The sequence below is a fragment of the Cryptomeria japonica genome, chromosome 3 (assembly GCF_030272615.1).
Source record: "Cryptomeria japonica chromosome 3, Sugi_1.0, whole genome shotgun sequence".
In the NCBI taxonomy this organism is placed as follows: domain Eukaryota; kingdom Viridiplantae; phylum Streptophyta; class Pinopsida; order Cupressales; family Cupressaceae; genus Cryptomeria; species Cryptomeria japonica.
In genome coordinates this window covers 732,060,370-732,082,981 of record NC_081407.1, presented here as the reverse complement: position 1 = coordinate 732,082,981, position 22,612 = coordinate 732,060,370, and the positions used below count along the sequence as shown (strand labels likewise).

Genomic DNA, 22,612 nt, shown 5'->3' with positions numbered 1-22,612 from the left:
CCCATGGTGCCAACTTTAAACTAGATACATGGCATTTGCAATTTCTAATCTTAGTTTGGCTTTATATATATTTTTTACTAGCTATTTTTCTATTTTGAAACCTAAGTTGGCCTACTTTTCCTAGCGTATTAATTTATAATTCTTTCTGGTGTGATTGCAATTGCTTCATATGATAAATTGAGACTCTTGTCCCTTTTGTTGATAGTTAAAATATTTTAAGCACCTAAATATTATGGTTTTTTTCTAGAGCCCAAAATCTCTAGAACTAGATTTGTGATTGTTTTCATCCTTTCTTAATAGAACTTTTATCTTGGCATATGGTTCTATTAGCATATTGGTCTCATCTTCCCAAAATACTTAACCATATATGAAATGTTTTCAAGGTTAACATTATCTCTAACATTTAGAAATAGAGAATTTCTTTTTTCATTTATTTATTGATTAGAATGTTCCATTTTTTCCTAAATCTACTACTTTTTCTAATGTGCTATTACATATTGAGATGAAAGATAAATAATTTTTCTTTGAGGTGGCTCACCTTTGGGTTTTACTTGATCACTAGGGGAATGCCATGTGTGTTGTGTCAAGAGTTAACCCATCTCCCTTCTCCTATTGAGGTGGCTCACATCCTTGTAGACAACATTGAGATTGAAGTCCTTTATCTCATGTTAAATGTGTTATTCTATTATAGGCTTCTTCCTTTGTTGGTAGAGGAGACCATGGACATCAGAGTGCAACACAACCTATTTAACACAACTTTGCTTCTCACAGGTGACCTTTTGATGAAGTTTTTAGCTACTTTGATTTCAACAAGCTTTTCAGCTTGTGATGAAAAATATAAAGATAAATATGACGAGGCCTAGGACCCTCTCATGCTAACTCTAAATCTCATGGATGTATGGGATAAATAGGACGATCGAGACCCTCCTCCTCCCTAATCTATTATTGGTTTTTTTATTATATAAGCAGGGAGAGGGCCTTGATCCTATAAACAACAAAACTATCTACTATTGGTGTTACCACTTAACAACTAGTTTCTATATATTTTGTTATTAGGGTGTAGCCTTGTATGTACATTAATGTTGTGCTTTCATATCCATTCACTTTTTCAAATATATTTCAGATTACATTTTATAAACAATAAATTAGATATTTGTTCATAAAAATATAAATATTGATCTAAGAATAATGAAATGATAATTTTTCATTTAAATTTATGATTATCATATTTTATATACAAATTAAATATTTTAAATATTTATTATATATATTTAATGAAAATTTCTCTCCTCTAACTAGCTTGATTCTAAGTCATTTATAAATAATTCACAACAATCCAATTTTCATAACCATGAGATAATTCATCGCATTAATTATAATTTATCTAATAAAGATTGAAATATTCATGAAAAATTATAGAACTAAAAAATAGTGCTCGTCTCCAATTTTCTTTGGATTAAAAAGTCGAATACCTGATTACAAATATGTAGGGAGTTATGCAAAAAAGAACTCGCTAAAATAGCGGGTCTACCATAGGTGACCATCAAACTTCGAGCTCACATGTTGAAATAGCTGTCCATCATTAAACCAGTATCACAAAAAATAGAAAGCAAAACTAATGTCTACCAAATATTCCGTTTTTTATAACATAATCATTAGGTTCTTCGAACAAAATTGATGTTTGGGAATATCAGTCGTAATAATCTATTTTCTTTTATATTCTATTTCTCATTCTTCTGCATTATTTTGTAGTAGGGCTGCTGAAAACCTTTCACATTACAGGAGTTATAAAAAAGGTTTGAGCATATCTCTTCATCATATTTCTTTATGAATTCTAGGTAACAGTTGTTTTCTGTATAGCATTTTATAATCCTTCATGTCATTTTCAACTAGGGAGAATGGTTGAGGGGTGTCTTTCATGACATAATCATTCATCTTACTGCTACCGAATCCTCTCATATGTTCTTTAAGTATCTAGAACTTGTGTATCAAATACATATTTGCCCTGTTTTGCAAAATCGATCATCTGAGAAGTTCCTTCTATTGACTATCCTTGGAAGCATTTATAGAACTCTGCAACCTGAGAGTTAGAAGTGTTGTAAGAAAAAGGTTTCTTAATGGGCTGGCATCCAGAGACTGCAATCAATGCATATCTTGATACAATAAAGATGGTAAGTTCTCTTGACCTAATTTATCCTTTCAATTGAATATACATAAGCCTAACCCAATTTTTCTCTTTGGAAGACATGTAATATGGTATAATGTAGTAATGTGGTTTGGCCATTCAATATTGATCAGGGTGCTTTGAAAATTATATAAATTGCTATCAAAGAAAGCGTAAGAGATCAATTTTTTGTCTAGGCAAAAACCCCCAGAAAATGAGGCCAGTGTTCTGAATCCCTAACACATTTATGAACTCAATACCATGAGACAAACTGTATCAGAATGTTTCTCCTGCATAAAAATTATCAGTCTAAACTTACTATCTTGCCATTTGCAGAGGACGGAGAGAAAATCCACATTCTTGGAGATTACTGAACCCCAGAGCAGCGAGTTCATATCAGCTTTGGCAGCGGGAATGAATGCACAGAATATTATAGAAGTGTGCTCTTGTGCAGCAGCCTCCACTGTTGCGCTTGCAAATGCTGCTCACCACACTGGGGGCCATCTAGTCTGCATTTTACCGGAGGATGAAACCCTAACAGAGCTGCAGAAGACTATAAAGGAACTGGGCTTGGAAGATACTACAGAATTTGTAAGAGGAGATGCCCAACATCTACTTCCCATTTACAAAGATATAGATTTTGCTGTTATTGACTGCAATACAAAAGACTATGGAGGACTATTTCAGCACTTGAATGTAAATCCCACTCGGGCTGTTGTGATTGCTCATAAATTATTTGATAGAAAAGCCAACTTTGCGTTTCCGGAGGGCTTTAAGAGGAAGCTGGGAGCCCAATCTACCACCCTCCCCATCGGCAAAGGCATAGAGATCACCAGAATCGGCAATGCTATTATTCACAAATGTACTTCGACAAAGACCAAGATTCCATAAGAGGCCTGCCAAATGAATGTAGTAAAAGATTTGCAATATGTTTGTATTTGGTGACATAATTGTAGAGAAGAGTCACCCCTTATGCTCTCATGTAAATATTGTAATATGTGCATAGCTTCACACATCACTTGTAATATCTTCTCAGGTAGATTGTTGTAAATTCCAGATTTGCTTACTGTTTGAAGTCTTTCAACTATTTTTTTGGTTGAGGGACTTGTAAGAATAAGAAAAAGTGTCCGTATACATAAAAAGGTAGATGTATTAAAAGGTTGCAAGGATTGTTTGCAGTGACAGGTTTCTTTATTCAGAAGAAATGCAAGCTGTCACAAGCGAGGAGTAAAGTAAGCAGATGAACCACATTTGCCAATGTTATATTAGACGGCAACTGATAAGATTCTGTTCTATTAATTCTTTTGTAATGGGTTTAATCTTTATAGCCTCTATAACCTAACAGCCGCCAATGAAATTTTTGTGCTTTTTATTTTTATTTTGAATGTTTGTGTCATTGTCTTTACAAGCAGTTGGATCTTCGGAGCTGGAAAGATAGTTTTGGGAAAAATGGATTGAAAATCAAAAACAGAAAATAGTGCGCACCCTTATCTGGACAGCAATTCAAAAGATTCCATATCAAATATCAAAACCTGGCCAATTCCAGAGAGTGCAACTTTTAAACAAATAATAAAACAAAGCAAGGAACAAAATACTCTGCTGTACATCTGAATAAAACATTGTGTAATTCGAGGTAGGATGAGCAACAGCTTGATCTGAATCAAGAGTGTGATCAAAACCATCACAAGAAAATAAAAAAGTATCTTGTCATGGTAACTGGGAGATGAGAAACCAACTAACATCTAAATTACAACATGATGATAGGCTGAATTTATTTAACAACATAGGAAAAAAGCAGCACATACATCCATTCCTATTTATAGCTTACTTTCCACATTCACGGCTAGCGATACAGTAATACTTATTATTATACAAATGCACACAAGAGAAAACCTTTGTTTCCTCTGTATGCTCTTGCAATATTATATGAACATTTCAACGATATTTACATTGAAATATTCAACAGAGGACTACAGTAAATGTTTACCCCCTAAACACATTCATCCTTTGGCAAAAGAGATTATTGTAGAACCTTATATTAGAGTATTTAGGTATTATCGCTATTTTAATATTACATGTTCTCCTGTCAAACTTGTCACATTCTATTTGTTAATTTTATGCAATTTTACCAGTGTTCACCCAGCACAAACGATAATCGTCTTAACACTCTGAATAAAATTTGAAAATAGATATCTAATTTCAAGAGAATAATGGCAATAAAAGTATTAAATTTTCAAAGTGAAATATCTAATGTTTCAAAACTAATTCATAAGAAGAGCATCCAAGATTAACATGGATCAAATGCACAAACTTCATTAAGCAGGCACATAGACCCAAACCAATCTGCTAGTCAATGTTTAGGCAGCAAAAACTTGGAATTATTTGTCTTTCATCTCCACCCATAACATTAGATGCATGATTTGAAAAATAGTTGTTTCTGAAAATTTCAAAACAGTACTGTAAGCTAATTGTAAGAGAAACAGCTAACAGGATATTATCATTATAGTAAATCACATCAACTTACAGCCAAGAAAAGACAAAAACATGTTTATAATTAACAGTATATATTATCATAATAAAAGATTTTAACTTACAGTCAGAAATCAGAATTAAATCAACACATAGTTGGAAAAATGTTGATAACATAGGAATCCTACAGACTTGCACACACTGTTCTTATTGTGAATAAAAACTGTCAATAATTTTGTACAGTTTATTATAACAGAACAGCAAAAGGGAATCACTCTAGTGTCAAATGGGTAGAAAACATTACATCTTGGTCACCATCCTGTCCCCAAATATTCAAACCACCATCTCCCGCCCTTGGTGACTGGTAGCAACGGCTTCCCTGGTAACGACTCTTCTGGCATTGGCTTTCCCATCTACAAACTAGTTGTGGACATTTCCGACTCGGATTTGTCTCCCTCGCGGAAAATCCAACTTGCTGCCTCGATGTCTAATGCTTTTGTTAACTCTCTGCTTAAAAACTCCTTTACAAATTTTCTTCATAAAACCCCAAGGGGATCTTCTGCACAACTTGCAAAATGCCTAACTTGTGCCTCCTATGCCCCGAAGATGGTTTTGGGCAAGGAGGTTTTGGACTGCATTTCATATTTTGAAAAATAGGTAGTCATTTCGGTGGTCATCTCTTCCAACACTACACTCCCCCTTGTGTCAAATAAACTAGAAATTTATCGATGTGGTTCTGGGTTTTTTTTACTCTGTTTGACAATATAGAAGATAAGGATGTTGTTTTGTTGATGGACTTTTGGAAATGGGGTCACATGCTTTGTCTCTCTGCCTTTGTACTCCATCATTGAATACCCTTGGATGCTATTGAATTTTCCACTACCTTGGTCAATCCAATCCACCTCCCTCTCTACTTCTAGTACTCTGCTGCATATGAATCCATTGGTAACAAATTGGATCGCTTCATCAAAGTCAGCCCTTATACAAGCCTTTCCTTCCATACCTCTTTTGTAAGAATTTTGGTGGATTTGGACCTCTCCAAACCACTTCATGCTCAGATTTCTCTTAATATTAGTGAGTTTTAGTGGACATAGATCCTATACTATGAAGGGATCTCATTAAGTTGTAAAGGCTACTTTGCAACTGGGCACTTGGTCTCTTCTTGTCCTCACAGTTATCGGCTTCACTCCACTCCTACGTGACAGAAAGATGCTGGAAGGTGTCATCTCACGGTCTTCCCATTGGATTTAGACTTGGCTTTGGACTCTTGTTCAACTTCAATGCTCCACTCTATGATGGTTGTCCCTACTTCAGTGGTTCATGTTTGCTTGACCCCTTTGGCCCCTACCCTGGAATCCCCCATCTCTACAATTGTTGCTATTCCTACATTGGTGACCCTTGCTCCTATTCCCTGTTTGCGAGTTGTTGTTTCTCCTCTAGATCATTGGGTGTACTTTTGAGTATTTGACTTATCCTTTCCATGGTCCCTAATTCCGTCTCTGTAGATTGCAAGGCTCCCCTTTTGGGTTTGGCGGCTTGACTTTCCGATTCATCTACTACTTCTAAGGGATTTCCTAGTATTGCTCCCCTTGTTTCCCGAGAAAAGGATTCTTCTTGTATAGTCGTATGATGAAAGAAAAAGGATCATTCTTTCCTAAGCCGAAAATCTCAAATTGTTCCATGGGCTCATTTCTCGGTCCCAACTCTGATTTCAAATAGTTTTTGTTTTTTTAATCTATCTTAACTTTGTTGTGTTGTGCTCGAGTTACATAAGTGTAACTCTACTACCAATCAAGGTTGTTCTAATGTAATTTTCTTGATTTGTAACAGGTTGGGGTCATTCCCCACTTACATTAATAAAAAATAGAATAAAAAAGGAACAAAAATTCTAATTGTACCTTGTCATTAAATAGCAACATGACATTCTATCCTAGCTAATGAGCCTTATTGTTCTTGAGAGTAGTTCGATGTTCTTGTTTGGGGTTCAGATTCTAAAATACTTTATTAGGTTTCTAGTGGATATCAAATATTAAGAGGAAAGCAATGGCATAAAGGATTTTCCATTCTAGAAAAATATCTAGAATATTTTTTGTTGGTTCTAGTGTAATTTTTTTCTTTAGGTTTGTTTTCAAAATTAAATGCTCTATTTGAGACAATATTAGGAAAAGGAGATTACAAGGTCCATCTAAGTGTATTTTGAATGATGTTAATGAGAAATGTGTGTCCTATCTCTTTTTTGAGTGTCACTTTTCTATGAGTCTTTGGAAGCAATGGTGGCATATCTAAAATTGAATCTTATTAATGCAACTTTCTGGTCTAAAAGACTTTCTCGAGCTCCAAAGCACTTTTGGTAGGAGCGATCACTCCTCAAATTTTAATTTTATCTATATTAACTAATCTAGTAACAAAGACTAGCAGAACTACACCCTTTATGATGCACAATGATGGCAATTCACCTACCCAGATATCATGGTGTAGTATTCATGTGAATGAATTCAATGGTAAATGTACACAATATATATAATAGACTAGCCCATCAATGTAGAACTTTGAAGTGCCAATTTTTTTTTAGAAATGCCACCATCTTTTCAATTGTCAGATGAATATATTTTTCTTTGTCCGAGGAGGCAAGGTAGGAGGGGCCAGGGAAATTATTGTAGCTTAGTGTATTTCTTGGGGTGGATGTAATGGAGATAGATTATAAGCATAAGCGCAAACACAAATTTAGATTTTATACATAGAAATCAGAAATGAAATCATACACAATATCTCATCAAACTCATCCTCTATGTGATACAACACATCTTGTATTAATCACTTGAATCCATAACATACGCTTGGAATGCTATATCATTCTTAACCACTCTACATGTTCATCTCAGATGCTTGATGCTCAAACCCATTACATGACATCTTTTTATAGAGGTCTTAGGAATTCCTTACATAATTCTAGAAATTACATAGAATCTTCTAGGACTTTGGTTGAATTATCAAATATTTAATACTTTTCCCATTTAAACTTATCTTGATTCTTTCTAGAATATTTCTACAATTCCTCTAGAACTTTACATATAATTTTTCATGTTATTTATTTAATGTTTACAATCCATTTAGGGAGAAGTTGCATATAACAACACTCCTTTATTTAGACCACAAATTCTTTAGCATTCAAAATACTCAAAAGTCTCCAGACTTTCTCAAACCATCCCTTGATTGATATCTTCAAAACATCTCTAAGGTCTCTCTATCTTCTCTTCAACACTGATGCCTACAAACTCACTTTCTCTAAGATATTTGTATATTCAAAATTTCATTCTAGAACTTCCTACAAACTCACTTTCTATAGATGTCTCACAAGACAATCATTTTTTTTTACCCAAACATTTTGTATCCTTCTTCAACATTCAAACCTTTCATGATTTATATTATTTTTCAGATATGAATATTTATAATCGAATAAATATTTTAGCACACTTGAACTCTTTGGCCAATTTTATTCATAACTCCATCTACAATCTATTTTAATGCAACCCATCATACATTCATTCTTCAACTCTTTGTTTTGATTAATATAAGTGGGCTAAGCACATACCATTAAATATTTGCAAGACGACACCAAGAGCGCATGAGAGATGCACAACCATAAAAAATAAAAAAAGCGCTACTAAAACACAACAAAAACCCAATAGGGCAACTCAAAAGATAGCAATAGAACTAAAAAACTAGCAAAAAATAGAAACAGACCGAACCACCATAAATAAGAACAACCACCAAGTAAAGGCACAAAGAAATAGATAACTACATGGGGGAACCTTTTTCCTGCCAATCCTGGCACAAACTTAAAAATTTATCAAAAATGGACACCTTTTTGTTTGAACCAATCCCAGAGCCAGAGGAAACTAGTGTGGAGTCAGGGGTGGCATTAACAAGGGACGTTGTGGGGCTTGAACCCATAGCCAGGGCTTCTGTGCATTTATGTTTCTTCACCCTTTTCCTTTCCAGCTTAGCCTAGAAATCCTGCAAGGAGTCATTGTTCATATTGATTGTGTTTTTGCACACAAGACTAACTTTCGCAATTTTCTTCTTAAGGGCCTCCTGGGATTTATTTACCTCCTCCAACTTGATTTTGGTCCTTTCCATTTTGTTCTTGGTGCCCAAGTCTTCAATCTTCCCACCCACCTTATTTCATCACCTCATAAGGCTAACAAGGTCATTCACAGATTTCCATACTTTGTCTTCATCTAGATCATCCAACCAGGTGTTAACGCTAGCTTCAACCTCTGCCACTACCTCCAACCAATTAATTTTACATGATAGCAATATTCATATGCCCAAATAGCACTTTAACAGGTCATCATGCCTTTGCACATCATCATGTAGGTCCTATACAATTTTAGTAAGGACATAAATAGAACTTGGGGGCTTGGTATTAGTAGAGGGAGAAGGGTTTATGGGGGAAAATCTAGGGTTAGCGTCAACATTATTAGTATTGGTAGGGGACCACTTTAACCCCATGGTTTCTAAGGATTCTGACTCATCCAATGAAATAGACTTAAAACCCGAATCCTCAACAATATCAACATTCTTATGCATCTCAAATTGGATTTCCAAATCTTGGTCCTTTTTAGTGGCGGTAATGGCTTTAAATTTGGCTTTATGGTGTAGGGTTTTTTATAGTGGGAATTTTTGAACTCAAGTTCGACACTTCGCCTATATTGGAGGGAGTGATAATGAGATCAACATATAAGTTGGGGTCATAAGTGCACCCAATCTCAACAGTGGGGATCCCACCAGAGGGAGTTAAGGTGAAGTGGAAATTATATAACCTATACATGAGGCCCTGGTGAAGATTGGGTTTACCCTTAGCAATAGATTTAGAAACAAATTATGACAAAGAGGACAAAACCCAATAGGGAAAATTCATTCTTACCTTGTGGAGAAGGCGATTCAACATGGGGAAGATCTACAAGTGGAAATACCTTTTTCTTCCATCTAGAGTGAAGTACTTCATGAGAAGGGTTGCCTCCTTCCAAATGCTAGGAGGCTCTTCCCTGTTATAGCCACTTTGGAGGTTGGAAATCCCTTCCCCCAATTCAAATAAATGCTCAAAATCCTCCTTGTAACTCCCCTTGGGATTTTTAGGAAAGGAAACGCCATTAATGACCAACCCAGTCACCTTCGCTATGGTTCCTTAGAAACCACAAAGGCAACACTCCCAATCTTCATGACGCCATTATCCCAGGCTTGAACAAAAGCAATAAAAAGCTTGGGATCATGTTCGGTCATCCCTCCACATAAGAGTCCAAATTTCCCTAAATCAACTTGTTCCAAAGCTCCCCATTATTTTTGAATTTAGAGAATTCATTCGATTCAACCTGGTTCAAATCACCACCCATCTTGGAATAAGACTCTAGATTGAGAAAGCAACAAGTCTCATAGATACAGTGGTAGGTACCAACAAAATTAAAATTTCGCCACCTTATCCAGCAAGGAAAGGAAAATGTGAGAATGAAAAGTACCAAAAAGGTAATCTTAGGATTATGCATCACTAATAGGAAAGTCACCCAAGATATTTTCATGAGCCACATTGGGATTTTGTGCAAATCAAACTATATTTCAAAATTATTAACAAACATGTCAAACCTTGCCAGCTTGTACGCCACACAGTTGCCCTAATGCCACACGTGAAAAAAGTTGATGTCGCCGATAGTAGGAAGGAGAGTATGACACTTGGCAATGAGAGAGGTAGTCTTCTTGTCTAGTTTAGCCACCCCATTAAGCATCATGATTGTATTGTGAGAATCTCCTTCAACAATGATTTGTCTCAGACCCTTCTCCCTGCTACCAACTAACCCATGAAAAATTGTAGCCACTTCAGCCACGCTGGAGGTTTGGACACTAAATTTTGCCACATAGGCAAGGATGAGGCCACCATGTGAGTATTTTCTCATGCCACCCCCCTCCCGCCTGACCTGGGTTACCACAGGAAGACCCATTGAAATACAGCTTTCCCCAATCAGTGTCAGGGGGAGGGGGAGTCCATTTAATAGAATTTTGGAAGCCAATAGGAGTGGTAGAAAATCCAGATAAGGTTGAATCCAAATAACAAGATCTAGCGATTGCCCAATCTAAAGGAAGTGGAGGGTAAGAATGTTTCCTCTTTACAAAACAAATCATATTCTCCTTGACATTAGAAATAATCCTGATAGATAAATCTTCCATCCACACCTTCTTTCATTGAAGATTTTGATATTTCGCTCCTTCCACAAGCTCCAACCAGTGTGAGAGAAGTATTGCCTCCATAACTCAAGAGATAGGTGATGATTGGAAGGCATAAACACACCCTTAAGATTATCCTTAGTTGCATAGTTCCACACCCAATCTAGGAAAAAAATGTTGATAATCTTTTATCTAACATTCTAGGAGATAGCTTATGAAAACCCTTCTTAGTGGCTGAGGGTGCCTGTTTAACCCTTGTTCTTTATTTTTAGATCATAGCTTGATGTCTTAGATCTATTGTTTCTACCATCTTAGGTTGTTTTTCTTTCTCCTATTGTCTGGATGGCATTTGTTTAGTGATGGCTACTCTATTTGTGCAGCCTCTTTTTCCACTAGCTTTTTAACGTCTGATTCGAATTGTGTGGTTGTGGTTGGGCTACTTATTGTCTTTGTGGTATCCTTTGTCAGGGTTTCTTTGTTGGTTCTAGATTTGTGAAAAATTTGAGGGCTTCAGGTCCCATCAAAACTTGTTGTACATGGTTTTTGGTCTCCTCAAAACCTGTTTATCCTAATCAAAAGCATTCTAGGAGAAGGGATGATGAACCAAAATATGTTTGATACTTTCCTCGTCACTTTCACAAAGAACACATTTGTTGACCAACTAGAATCCATGCCTCTTGAGGTTATGCACTGTTAAAATTCTATAATGACAAATAGTGCACTAGAAGAAACGGATTTTGGGTGTAGTATTCATTCTCCAAATAAATTCCCACTTGAAGAGGGGCATTGGAGAGGGAAAGGAAAACTCAATGCCAAATTTATCTGTGAGCTTACCATCCTTCAAGGGAGCCCAAACTAACACATCATTGGCATATCTCCTATTAAATTTGACAGTATTGAGAATTTTGAGAAGCCTTTCCATAACACACTTCTTCGGCTAAGGAAAATCCAAAGCATTTAATCTCCATTCTATCGGTTATGAATGAGAAACCCAATAATCATAGAGACAAGTCCCAAGAGTAGTAGACAGATCTATCTTAACCACCACACAAATAGGATTGAATTCAAGGGGAATGGAGTAGATCCATGGGTCCTTCCAAAACCTTATGTTCCGACCATTGCCAAGTTGCCATATCAAGCCTTAAGAGAGAAGATCACAAGTCTTGAGAAGATTGGTCTAGCTATCAGATCCTGAAGGCACCACATTCAAATCCAGGAAGGTCAGGGCTCTCCCATTAAGATACTTATTATCCATAACTGAGGTCCACTTAGCAGCTTTAGAAAGGAGCCTCTAGCCAATCTTAGCCAACATGGCTTCATTGAAGGGCCTAGAACCTCTGATACTCAACTCCCAACATATTTGGTATAACAGACTTTTTCTGACTCCATGAAGGACATTTTATTTTGTTGCTCCATACCCACCCACATTCTCCAACTCTTTGTTACAATACAGTTTTTTGAATGATTTCTCAAACCACAAATAATACAAGGATGTAGATTACAATGAAAGCATTCAATATGCTACATTGCTTGAATTGTTATGTTTAAATCCTTAATACCTATAACATCATTTCCTCTATAGGTGACATAACCAACACCTTCATATTTTAGCCTCATTGATGGATCAATAGGCTCTCGCATTCCTTGTTCATGCTTTACTAATCCTTGACCTTTGTATGACATACTTTTCATAATTATCAAACCAACATTATCATAAAAAAATTTAGCAACTTTTGCAAAATCAAATATATCATCACAACTAACAAGATTTGCATATTCATATTCATCTTGACACTCTTTATTACAAATGACTTCAGAAAAATCACACTTGCCAAATGAAAAACACAAATCTTATGTACCACATGAAACATCACAAGACAATTACTTTGATGATAGGGATTCATCGTACGCTACTAATTGATCATTCTTTACTTTCAAATTTGAGATTTCTTTTATATATAAACTATTTTCTTCTTCTATCTTCTTACAGTTTTCTTCCAAAACTTCATTCATTTTCTTAACCTCGTGAAATAACTTTAATCTTTCTTTTAACTCTTCATTTTTATCTTTAACTTTGTTAAATTCTTTTCAAAAATCATAATTTTCATCTGAAAATTTAAATTTATTTTTGCCTCTTGTTTATAATTGCTATCATTTCTAAATTACCCTTCCTAAGTTCTACTAATTTTTCTTCCAAATTAATCTTCCCATTTATTCTTTTACTAATTTTTCCCATTGAAATAAACAATTTTAATTCACCTTGTTTATACTCTTGACTTTTCTATAGTGCTTTTGAAGAGATAAAAAATACATAGTCTAGGTGAAGCCGATCTTCAAAAGAGAAGATCAAAGCCAAAGAGAGGTTCTGGCATAATTTGGATAACACCTGGAAAATAGATGAAGTCATTGATTCATGAAGTCAAATAAAAGCCCTTAGAAAATGCCTGTATTTTGTCAAAAAGAATTGAAGCTCTCTATAAGAGGAGAAATCATTGACCTCTGAAGGAGTCGTAGCAAAGAATTTTCCAAATGGAGATCTCCACACCATAGTAGGAGAGAATCTTGCGGAAGTTGGAAGAATAAGTAGGAGAGAAACCCAATGAAATCAGACAAAGATAAGACACTATCATTGACATATGAGCTCAATGTCACATATATAATTGTGTTTTTTTTTTGTTTTGTTTTGTTTTATAAAGCAATTTGTGATTTGAAACTAAGGAGGAGAATATTGAAACTGTAATTTCAAACATAAGATCATCTTAATCTAGTTATTTGCATGAAATTAAAATACTATCTCTAAATATAGGATTTACATGTCTATTGTGTGTTTGTTATTTGTGTGAAGAAGTCTCTAGAATTATGTAAGACCTCTATCTAAAGAGGTAGAATATAATGCATCTCCCATCTCTGATCTCGAAGCGCTTTCCTAATCAGTTTGAATGAATAAAGTATAATTAATAGAGTGTAATTAATAGTTTGCCTATTGCTGTAGCAATTTCTATATATCTTGTCATTTTCTGAATACAAGAACTTCTTGGTCATATGATCATGTATGGTCACGTTCAGAGATGAGAGATGATTACATTCTACATAATTCTAGATAAAAAGCACACAATAGACATACGAATCCTAATTTTGTCTCATCCAGAGAACTGCAAAAGTTTACAGATGATCTTATACAATGTGAAGAAATTAGAGTTCCAATATATTTGAATCACTTTTTTTTGACAACTCCGCTTGCCGCCACTCTCCAAGACAACCAATGGCTGTCTAACTCTTCAACTTTCACCTAATCCATGATCTCTGTGGATAACTTTCGATCTACTATTGTGTGTAATCTTTGTCGGCTAGATACTATCTTTATTTCTGATTTTACAGACTGGAATCTCTATCTTTCTGATACTTCCAACGCAAAAGTAATAAAAATTTTCAAGTAAACAATTGCTATTTACCTTTTACCTTGGCGATTTCATCATGCAATTTTGTATTCCCTGTCGATTTTCACAGTCCCGCTCACCAGTGACGACTTTCATTGTCAAACCCACGATTTCCTTGATGACGGTAAACAGCGGATCTCAATCTTTTGACAACCTTAATTTACTGCGATTTCTTCCTTTCCATTAGTTGAGTGATCTTAAAAGGGATGGCGGTTCCATACTTGCGAATGTTCTAGCTTCAAAACCGAGAGATTCTCAAACAACGATGCAATTTCCTTAAGCATAATCTTCAAACAAAATTCATCTGCGCTCTTTTCACGGACCTGCTCCTCTCACCTGCGACCTCGAACTTGATTCTGATACCCAAAAAAAACACTGCTGGGGTGAATGCGACGGAGATAGATTATAAACACAAACATACGAATTCATATTTCATACAAAGAAATCAAACACAATATCTCACCAAATTCATCTCTGATACCAATTTGTTGGAGTGGATGGAACGGAGATAGAATATAAACACAAACATACAAATTCATATTTCATACACAGAAAACAAACACAATATCTCAATAAATTCATCCTCTCTGTGTTACAGCACATCTTTTTTTAATCAATTGAATCCATTACATATGTTTGGAATGCTACAGGATTCTTAACTACTCTACATGATCAGCACAAATGTCTGATGCTCAAATCCATTTCATGATGCCTCTTTATGGAGGTCTTAGGAATTATATAGATAATTCTAGAAACTACAGACTCTTCTAGAACTTAATCTCACCTGTCAAATATTTAATGTTTTTTCCCTTTTAACCTTATCTTGATTCCTTCTAAAATTTTAGACATATTATTTGTCTTATTTATTTAATGTCTACAATTCAGTAGAGGGGGAAATTACATATTCCGACAGTAATGAGCTCTAAAACATTATATACAATTTCTGTCTTATTTATTTTATGTTTAGAATCTATTAGAGGGAGAAATTAATGAATCCCAACAACAATGAGTTTTGTATTTGGCTTACATGTTTAATGTTTACAATCCATGAGAGGGAGAAATTACATATCCCAACAATAATGAGTTTTGTATGACGTAAAAGAAGATTTTAGTAGATATTTATGGCAAAATCCATTTCATTCTTTAGTTTGGACACACAAATCGAAGAATTGAAATAAATTTTGTCCTAGATTTGCCATTTTTTCATGCAAATACACTCAATAGAGATTTTTTCAGTTCTACATCATTTGAGGGTTTTAAGGTGCAAGAAAGGTTTGTGTTTTCAACACGAGGTGATTTGTATGATGTTTTGAATGTAGTGCCATAAAAGTATTATGAATATTGCAACAATATTAAAATGTCTATTTAGAGCTTAAGTATTGAGCTCAAAATGCTTTATAAAGCATTCTCCACACTGCTTGAAATCTGTGAAGGTTTTTCAGTTTTATCTAGGGGTTTTCCTATTTGAATTAAAGTGATTGAAGGATTCCTTAGGAATTCAAAGGTGTCTCTTCTAGATATTTTAATCCATTCTTATATGAAGCCCTTGCCCAACAAATGGGCTCATGAAATAGCATGGTTTATTTAGATGACATATTTATGCATGTTAATGTATTTCTAAGTATAAAAGTGAAGCATATGAAACATGGTATATTTATCTCTCAAGAAAAGTATGCAACAATGGTTTTGAAGATGTTTAGAATGGAAAACAACAAATCTAGAGTTGTCAAGTAGCTTTACATGTTATGTACAATAAATTCTAGATGACTATAGATTCAACATAATTAGCTCCAAAAATTTAAAATGATCATGGAAACAACTCATGATTAATGAGACATTTTTGAAATTTATTACTATTGATCTTGTCTTCAACCACCTACTAGAAAATAGCACATTGGAGATCTTCTTAAGATGTATATCCCCTCCTTTCCCCTGATGTAGTGCAACAATAGTTAGTTTGGTAGGTAAGTTTGAATTTGAAATCAAGAGGAAATTTGGCAAAAGGAAAAAATGGTTAGGGTAGAGAGATTTTTCTAAGTTACAAAGAGAATATTCTTACAATAGTGGTAGTTTTAAATAAAGAGGAGTGTGTGCAATAGGAGATAGGTTTTAGACAAATAGAAGAACAAGGAGTTCCCTCTAGCTCTAAAAAGTTATACAAATTTAAGTTGTGGTTGTAGCTCTAGACTATTGTGGAATATTTATTTGTAAATAGTTTGTAATTTGAGTTCATAATCTTTGTAAATGTGTTAAATATAAATAACTTATTTCCTCTAGGGTTCTATGTTTTGTTGTATGAGAAATAACTTTGTTTATGTTTTTTTTTTTTGGTGTCTATCTCTATCCATAGCCTTTGATTTTAATCCATCACTTCATCTTTTATTCCCATCAAGTGGCTCCTTATGGTGAGAGAAAGTATTGCATGTGAGTTAAGTAATACATATTACTTAACTAGAAAATATTTCATAGAAGTTTGAATGGAAGGAGAGGAGCCAATACAAACACTCAGTGAAAGGTTTGTTATGTTTGATCTCATCCTCCATCTATAGTATTGAGGATTTTTTTATGTTTTTCTATGCTAATGGTTGGATGCCATATGGATATTTCATGTGACTAGTATGTTTAGTGATTTATGGTTTGGAGACTCACATTGATGATAAATATATTTGTCCTTTAATTAACTAATCACATACATTTGTTTAAGGAATTAAAAGAAACACCAAGTGCAAAGTTAATTATGTCATAGAGGATATTTAAAAAAAAAAAAAAAGTAATCAACGACGGATTCATTGATCAAATCATGTGGTCTCTAAAGATAAAATCTTCGAAAGATTCACAAACATCAATTTGATAAATTCTAATACATCAAAATAGAGGGTATTGATGCCAAGTGAAGGAGGATTTCTACAATCCCAAGTTAACTTCTCACTTAGAGAAGTTTATTTGCATTCAAAGTTCTACTCATATCCTTTTTATTTCCTATTTTTATGCTAATACATTTGACGGATGCATATATTGTGAGGTTTATTTATCTGAATATAGGTGAGCAATTTGGTGGAAGCAATATGGATTGTTTCCCAACAAGATCATGAGATTTTGGTTGATAATTATGCCCTTCGAAGGGTTATCGGATAACTTGATGGAGCTCTATTATGGAGCACAATATTGATTGTTCTTCAATAATTCAATAATTTATAATTCAAGAGATCAACTAGATTTATGATTTGATTCATTAGAGAAAGATCTTCTCTTAATAACATGTATCTATTTTATGTAATCAATAAATTTTTTTATGTAGGCCTTAAAGGGATTCCCTTAGCAAGGTGAAATTTGAGGTTTCAATGTTACATTTGTCGGAATGTTGTAGTAAGGCGGGAAGTTAGCATATTAGATTATTCACTATTTAGTTAGAGAAAATAAAATTTTAGGTGTTTATTCTTAGCAATTGCATTTAGTAGTTATGGTTAGTAAGTAATTATTCATCTTATATATATTACTCTATTTGGTTGAAATTTCAATAATAAGTTACTATACACCCTTACACAATGGCTAATAAAAATGTATGATTTCTATTTACCCCTTGTATTTCTATTAAGTGAGTTCATTTTGATGCCTAAGATGTTGTTGTTCTCTATTTTCATCTAGTTTGTTTAGACATATTTCCTTTTCACCTTCTCTCTCTACATCCAAGTTGTCATAATCCACTTTGTTACATCATGTATATAAAACCTCATGCCATGAAAATATTGGCTCCTCTTAGCTTATGGCATTCATCAAATAGGTTCTATTTCCCCCTTCCAATCATAAAAAGTAGCTCAATGAAACTATTAGAATCAACCATAAAAAATAGCTTTTTGTTCATTCCTTGACTTGAAAACCTTTCTATTTTTTTTTATTAGGAAAAATAAGTTTTGAAGGGCCCCCAAAACCATTTACACAGACCAACAGTTGCTAACCAAAGATAAACATACTAAACCAACAACAATAGAAAAAAAAACCAAACACAAAACCAAACAAAAATACAAGGCAAAAGTCTAACCCAACCTACTGTAAGACTTTGAGAATCTTGACAGCTTCCATGTTCTTGTGAATGATCTGGTCATGCATATCTAAGACCTCTTTAATAACCTAGGAATGAACATCAACAACCTTTGACTAGCTTCAGGGCCTCGCCAAGGGCCCCTACATCTTGGATGAAACCTATTTACCTAAACCAACAATAATGTCAACTCCCCGCACCTCCTCACCAATAGCATCACCACCCACCATTGAGCTATTAACTACCTTCTTCTTCTTCCCACCCATCCCTAGGACCTAAGATTTCTCATTTAGCATATGGAGACCATTGGGATTTCTCTAAACTACCTCCTTGCTAACATTAATCATAGTATTGATATTGATGTTAACCTCGAAGATATAGCTTTCCAATGTGTTGATTTTGTCCTCATGATTAGATTTCATATACTTGACATGATTAGTCACCACCTCAATCAGGGCCAAAATTTTCTTAGACTCGCTATTTTGCATCCCTTTGTTTCTTATTATCTAAAGGCTATCCACCTTATCGAAGAGGAAGCCAAGCTTTTTTTGATTTTATTAATCTATGAGACAAACCAATTGGCCAAAATGACTTATCAATCAGTCACTTTCAATATGAGTGTCTCCACATCCTCATCAACATTCATAGGGTTATCAATTGAGGTCTCCTCCTCAGCACCTTCTTGGGAATCATAATCTGTCTGAAACCAATATCATGAATATCCTCATTTCTATCTATGACCATCTCCTCACAACTAGGCATAGAAAATAGAGCCATCTCACCTTACCCATCTTCACTTTCCCCCACCTCCACAATAACTCCTTTGACCTTATTAGCTTGAAATCCCTTCTTCTTCTTTTAGGGTTTAGAGGCTTCCCTAACACAACATAAAGGCCCACCCTAATTTTCATTTTTTAGCTTTCCCTATAAAATCTCCAAATGGGTTAGGTCTCATAGGTGAAACGAATTCCACCTCTTCATATTTAGCTTAAAATCCCATAGACCAAGAGTGTGAGGGGATTTTCTAATGTTTCTTCTTGGAAGTGGAATTCTTTCTATTACCAATGTGATTGTAGTCCTCTTCATTCAACACCTCATCCTCAGAGTCAAAGGACATATAAGAGTAGTACAGTGTCACATTCTAGGCATACTCAATTTTACTTTTCCCCAAAGGGGACTTGAGGGAAATGGACATAGACTTTCATATTCCATAATAAGAAGAATAAAGCCCTAATGGAGGATAAGGGTAGTAGGGCTCTTTCTATCCTCATCAATGCTAGTAGTAAGAGAAGAGAATATCCATAAAAAGGTACCTGCAAAGATACCAAACACTTATGAAAAAAATTATTTGGAAGAATAAAGTGGTAACCAAAAGGACTAGTGAAGTGGTCATCCAAGGTAAAATTCCTCATAATAACTTCCACTATGTATGCCAACAGAGTTTGATGGTACTCTGGTCATAGCCCTCAAACCTTGTCATTTTCACTTTGTCAAAATTTTCACCCTTGAAAAAGAGGGCAATGGCTTCCTCTGATGCATTCCGGTCTCTGTAAATCTTCTTTCCCTTACAATTTAGGCATGTAATTTCAGTAATTAGGTCTGTAAAAACAACCAATTCCACCTTATAAGAACAAAAGGTCGCACTCTTTCAACCATCAAGGAAAGAATTCATTGGCTATGGTTCATGGCCATGTAGTGACCCGAATAGTATAAAGTATACCCTAAATGGAAGTCATATCTGTCACTTCTCACAAGAATTAGGATCCATGCAAAATCTATCCCCACCCATGGAGATAAGGGGTCCACTGTGATAGAGGCAAGGCATAGGAATAGGGAAAAAAAGGCAACCAAAGAAAGGCACAATAACAAGATAAATGATGCAAGAGAAAATAAACTAGATACACAATAAAGTGGCAGCAATAAAAAAGGTTAGGGTTAAGAAAAAAATAGCCACAATCTATGTGGAGTATAGACCGAACTAATATGCAATAATCATGAGTTGTAAAGGAAAGGTCATCCACATAAATAAATCATAAATGCTCTTAGGATTGAGAAAGATCTCAAGACTACAATTCCCTAAGGTAAAATAGAAGAGAATAAAATTTAACTTTAATAGCCAAAAGACCACCTCCTTAGCAATCATGGGCCCTCATTGGAGATTAATGTTTTGATCATAAGTGGGAGAGGGTCATTAGTCTCCCACCTACAAAAAGAAACGCTATCAAGACCCATATTGGAAAAGTGGTATACAAAAAATTTTCATTCCCTATAAATATGGTAAATAAAACATTCATCCAAGGTATTAATGATCTCCAAATAATTCACAACCAACCCTAGATGGTCCAACTAGGTTTCTGGATCCCCTTCAAGCAATCGATGATCTTTAAAGAATCCCCTTCAATCCAAACCTTCTTGTAACCTTTAGAAACAAGTAGTTTAAGACCAATGTAGGCAACATTAGCTTCAACAAAGTGATTTGTTTGATTGCCCAAGGGGAGAGAACCTTTCTATTGTTAGTGATTCATGCAATGTGAATTTTTGAAAAAACTAAGATCCTGAAAAACTCATTAACTATATAACCTATAGATTTTTGAACACTAGTTTCGTGTAACCATGGATGGAATCAAATTAAATGATATTTATCCTTTATTCTAATCACATAATCTAGTTCTACCTAATACATCTTTCATGTTAAGTTGTAGAAATATCAACTCTAAGTGAGTATATATCCTCCACCTAGTGAGTCTATTATGTGTATGAAAACATGTCTCTATAATAGAAAGCGAAGCCAATTTATTTATATTTGAATATGTAGCACAATATGATGGATGATACAAGAAATCCTCTATTTAAAATATTATACAAACACAACAAATAAATATAATTAAAAAACATTCTTTAAATCCTTCCCTTAGTTTCATGGAGAGCAATTAGTTTTACTAGACGATTACATAAAATATTTACTCAATCCATGTGAAATTTATGGTGTTGAAGCTAAGGAGGTTGCTCTTAGGATCTTGGCCATTTTCTCTCAAAGTAAATCATTAGAGTGGCTACAAGGTGTAACACCATCATCCATTGCAAGTGTGGAGTACTTCAAAAAAATTAGCATCAGAAATTCAAGGAGAAGACTAAATCCACAATTTTTATGAAGAAGCTCATAAGAATTAATAGAGATGGAGATTTTTAACACTAGATTGAATGAAACATGAGAGGATACTAGTTTATGTTCACTAGATTATAGATTCTAATTTAGACTTGATTATTAAGATTCTTTAAAGACCAATTAAGATTCCAATTTTATATTTTAAAAAGCACTAGATTGTAATTTAGTTTTGATGATTAAGATGCTATATGATATAACTCTTCCCCATGCATATTATATTACTATGAAAATTAAGAAAAAAAATTATCATGGTTAGAAGTATTTCTCTCATGAATACACCCTCTTTTCTTGCAGTATTGCATCTATCTTCTTATGAGGTCCAAAATAGATGTATCCAAAATTTAATCACATCCACTTTCTTTCCTTCTCAATCTCCTAAACATAGTGAAAAGGTTGTGAGGAGAAATGTATGGTCCAAATTTTATATTGATATGATGGTTCCCAAAAATAAATTTTCAGCTAAAATTCATCTCATAAAACCTATTCCCAAATAGTTCTTAAGTCAAAACTAAAATTTTATTATCATTCTTAGCTTATCCATCCATAATTCAATTAACCCATGTTCTACTTAGATTTCATTTTGCCGAGGAACTAAAAGTCAACATTATATAAAGAAATATTGGGCATTCATGATGAACAAGGAGTTTGTAACCATGAACCATTGATTTGTAAGTGAAAATAATTATGATGTTGATAGTATTTAGTGAAAAATGGTAGTAGAGGATGTGGCTCTTAGAAAAGAAAATGATATAGTTAAAAATGAATGTTGTGGTATAGATGCAGCAATTAAAGAAACACCATTTTTATTATAGAAAAATAGATGAACTCTCATTGAAGGATAAAATGTATCCTTAATATAGTATCTAGGTTAGCATTTATAGGATTCTTCAACAAATCAACAAGAAGTTGCTAGTGCTATGTGCACAAAACTTTGAAGCTAAAAATATTAATTCATTTCATAGATATAAGGTAGAGAAATATAAAATAAAGTTAAGGGTTTTGGAAATATAAATATCATGGATAAATAAACTTACAAACTATGAATCAATTTATAGTACAATTGAGAACATCTACATCCTAGAACAAAGGAGAAGTGGTCTAAAAATAGGCATGAATTC

At 34.2% G+C, this 22,612-nt stretch overlaps 1 protein-coding gene and 1 long non-coding RNA gene across 2 annotated transcripts in view; one reads left to right on the top strand and one right to left on the bottom strand.

Annotated features, from left to right (window-relative positions):
* Positions 1-2,117: 2,117 nt before the first annotated feature.
* Positions 2,118-3,391, top strand: LOC131074897 (uncharacterized). The gene is made up of 2 exons (XM_058011630.2): positions 2,118-2,171; positions 2,501-3,391. Exons 1-2 carry the CDS (start codon positions 2,118-2,120, stop codon positions 3,053-3,055), a joined length of 609 nt encoding a protein of 202 aa, XP_057867613.1. The 3' UTR covers positions 3,056-3,391.
* A 920-nt stretch (positions 3,392-4,311) lies between these two features.
* LOC131074906 (uncharacterized) overlaps positions 4,312-22,612 on the bottom strand; it is a 39,856-nt gene continuing 21,555 nt past the window's right edge. Inside the window, exons 3-4 of the long non-coding RNA XR_009113138.2 lie at positions 14,305-14,645; positions 4,312-4,601 (exon numbers count right to left, since the gene is read on the bottom strand). This is a non-coding gene — a long non-coding RNA (uncharacterized LOC131074906). The remainder of the gene's footprint in view (positions 4,602-14,304; positions 14,646-22,612) is intronic.

What these genes read in the sequence shown, in the direction of transcription:
- LOC131074897 (XM_058011630.2), top strand. Translation starts at nt 2,118, where the DNA reads ATGGGCTGGCATCCAGAGACTGCAATCAATGCATATCTTGATACAATA. An exon ending in ATCTTGATACAATAAAGATG is followed by an intron (nt 2,172 to 2,500) that starts GTAAGTTCTCTT and finishes TGCCATTTGCAG; the next exon opens with AGGACGGAGAGAAAATCCAC.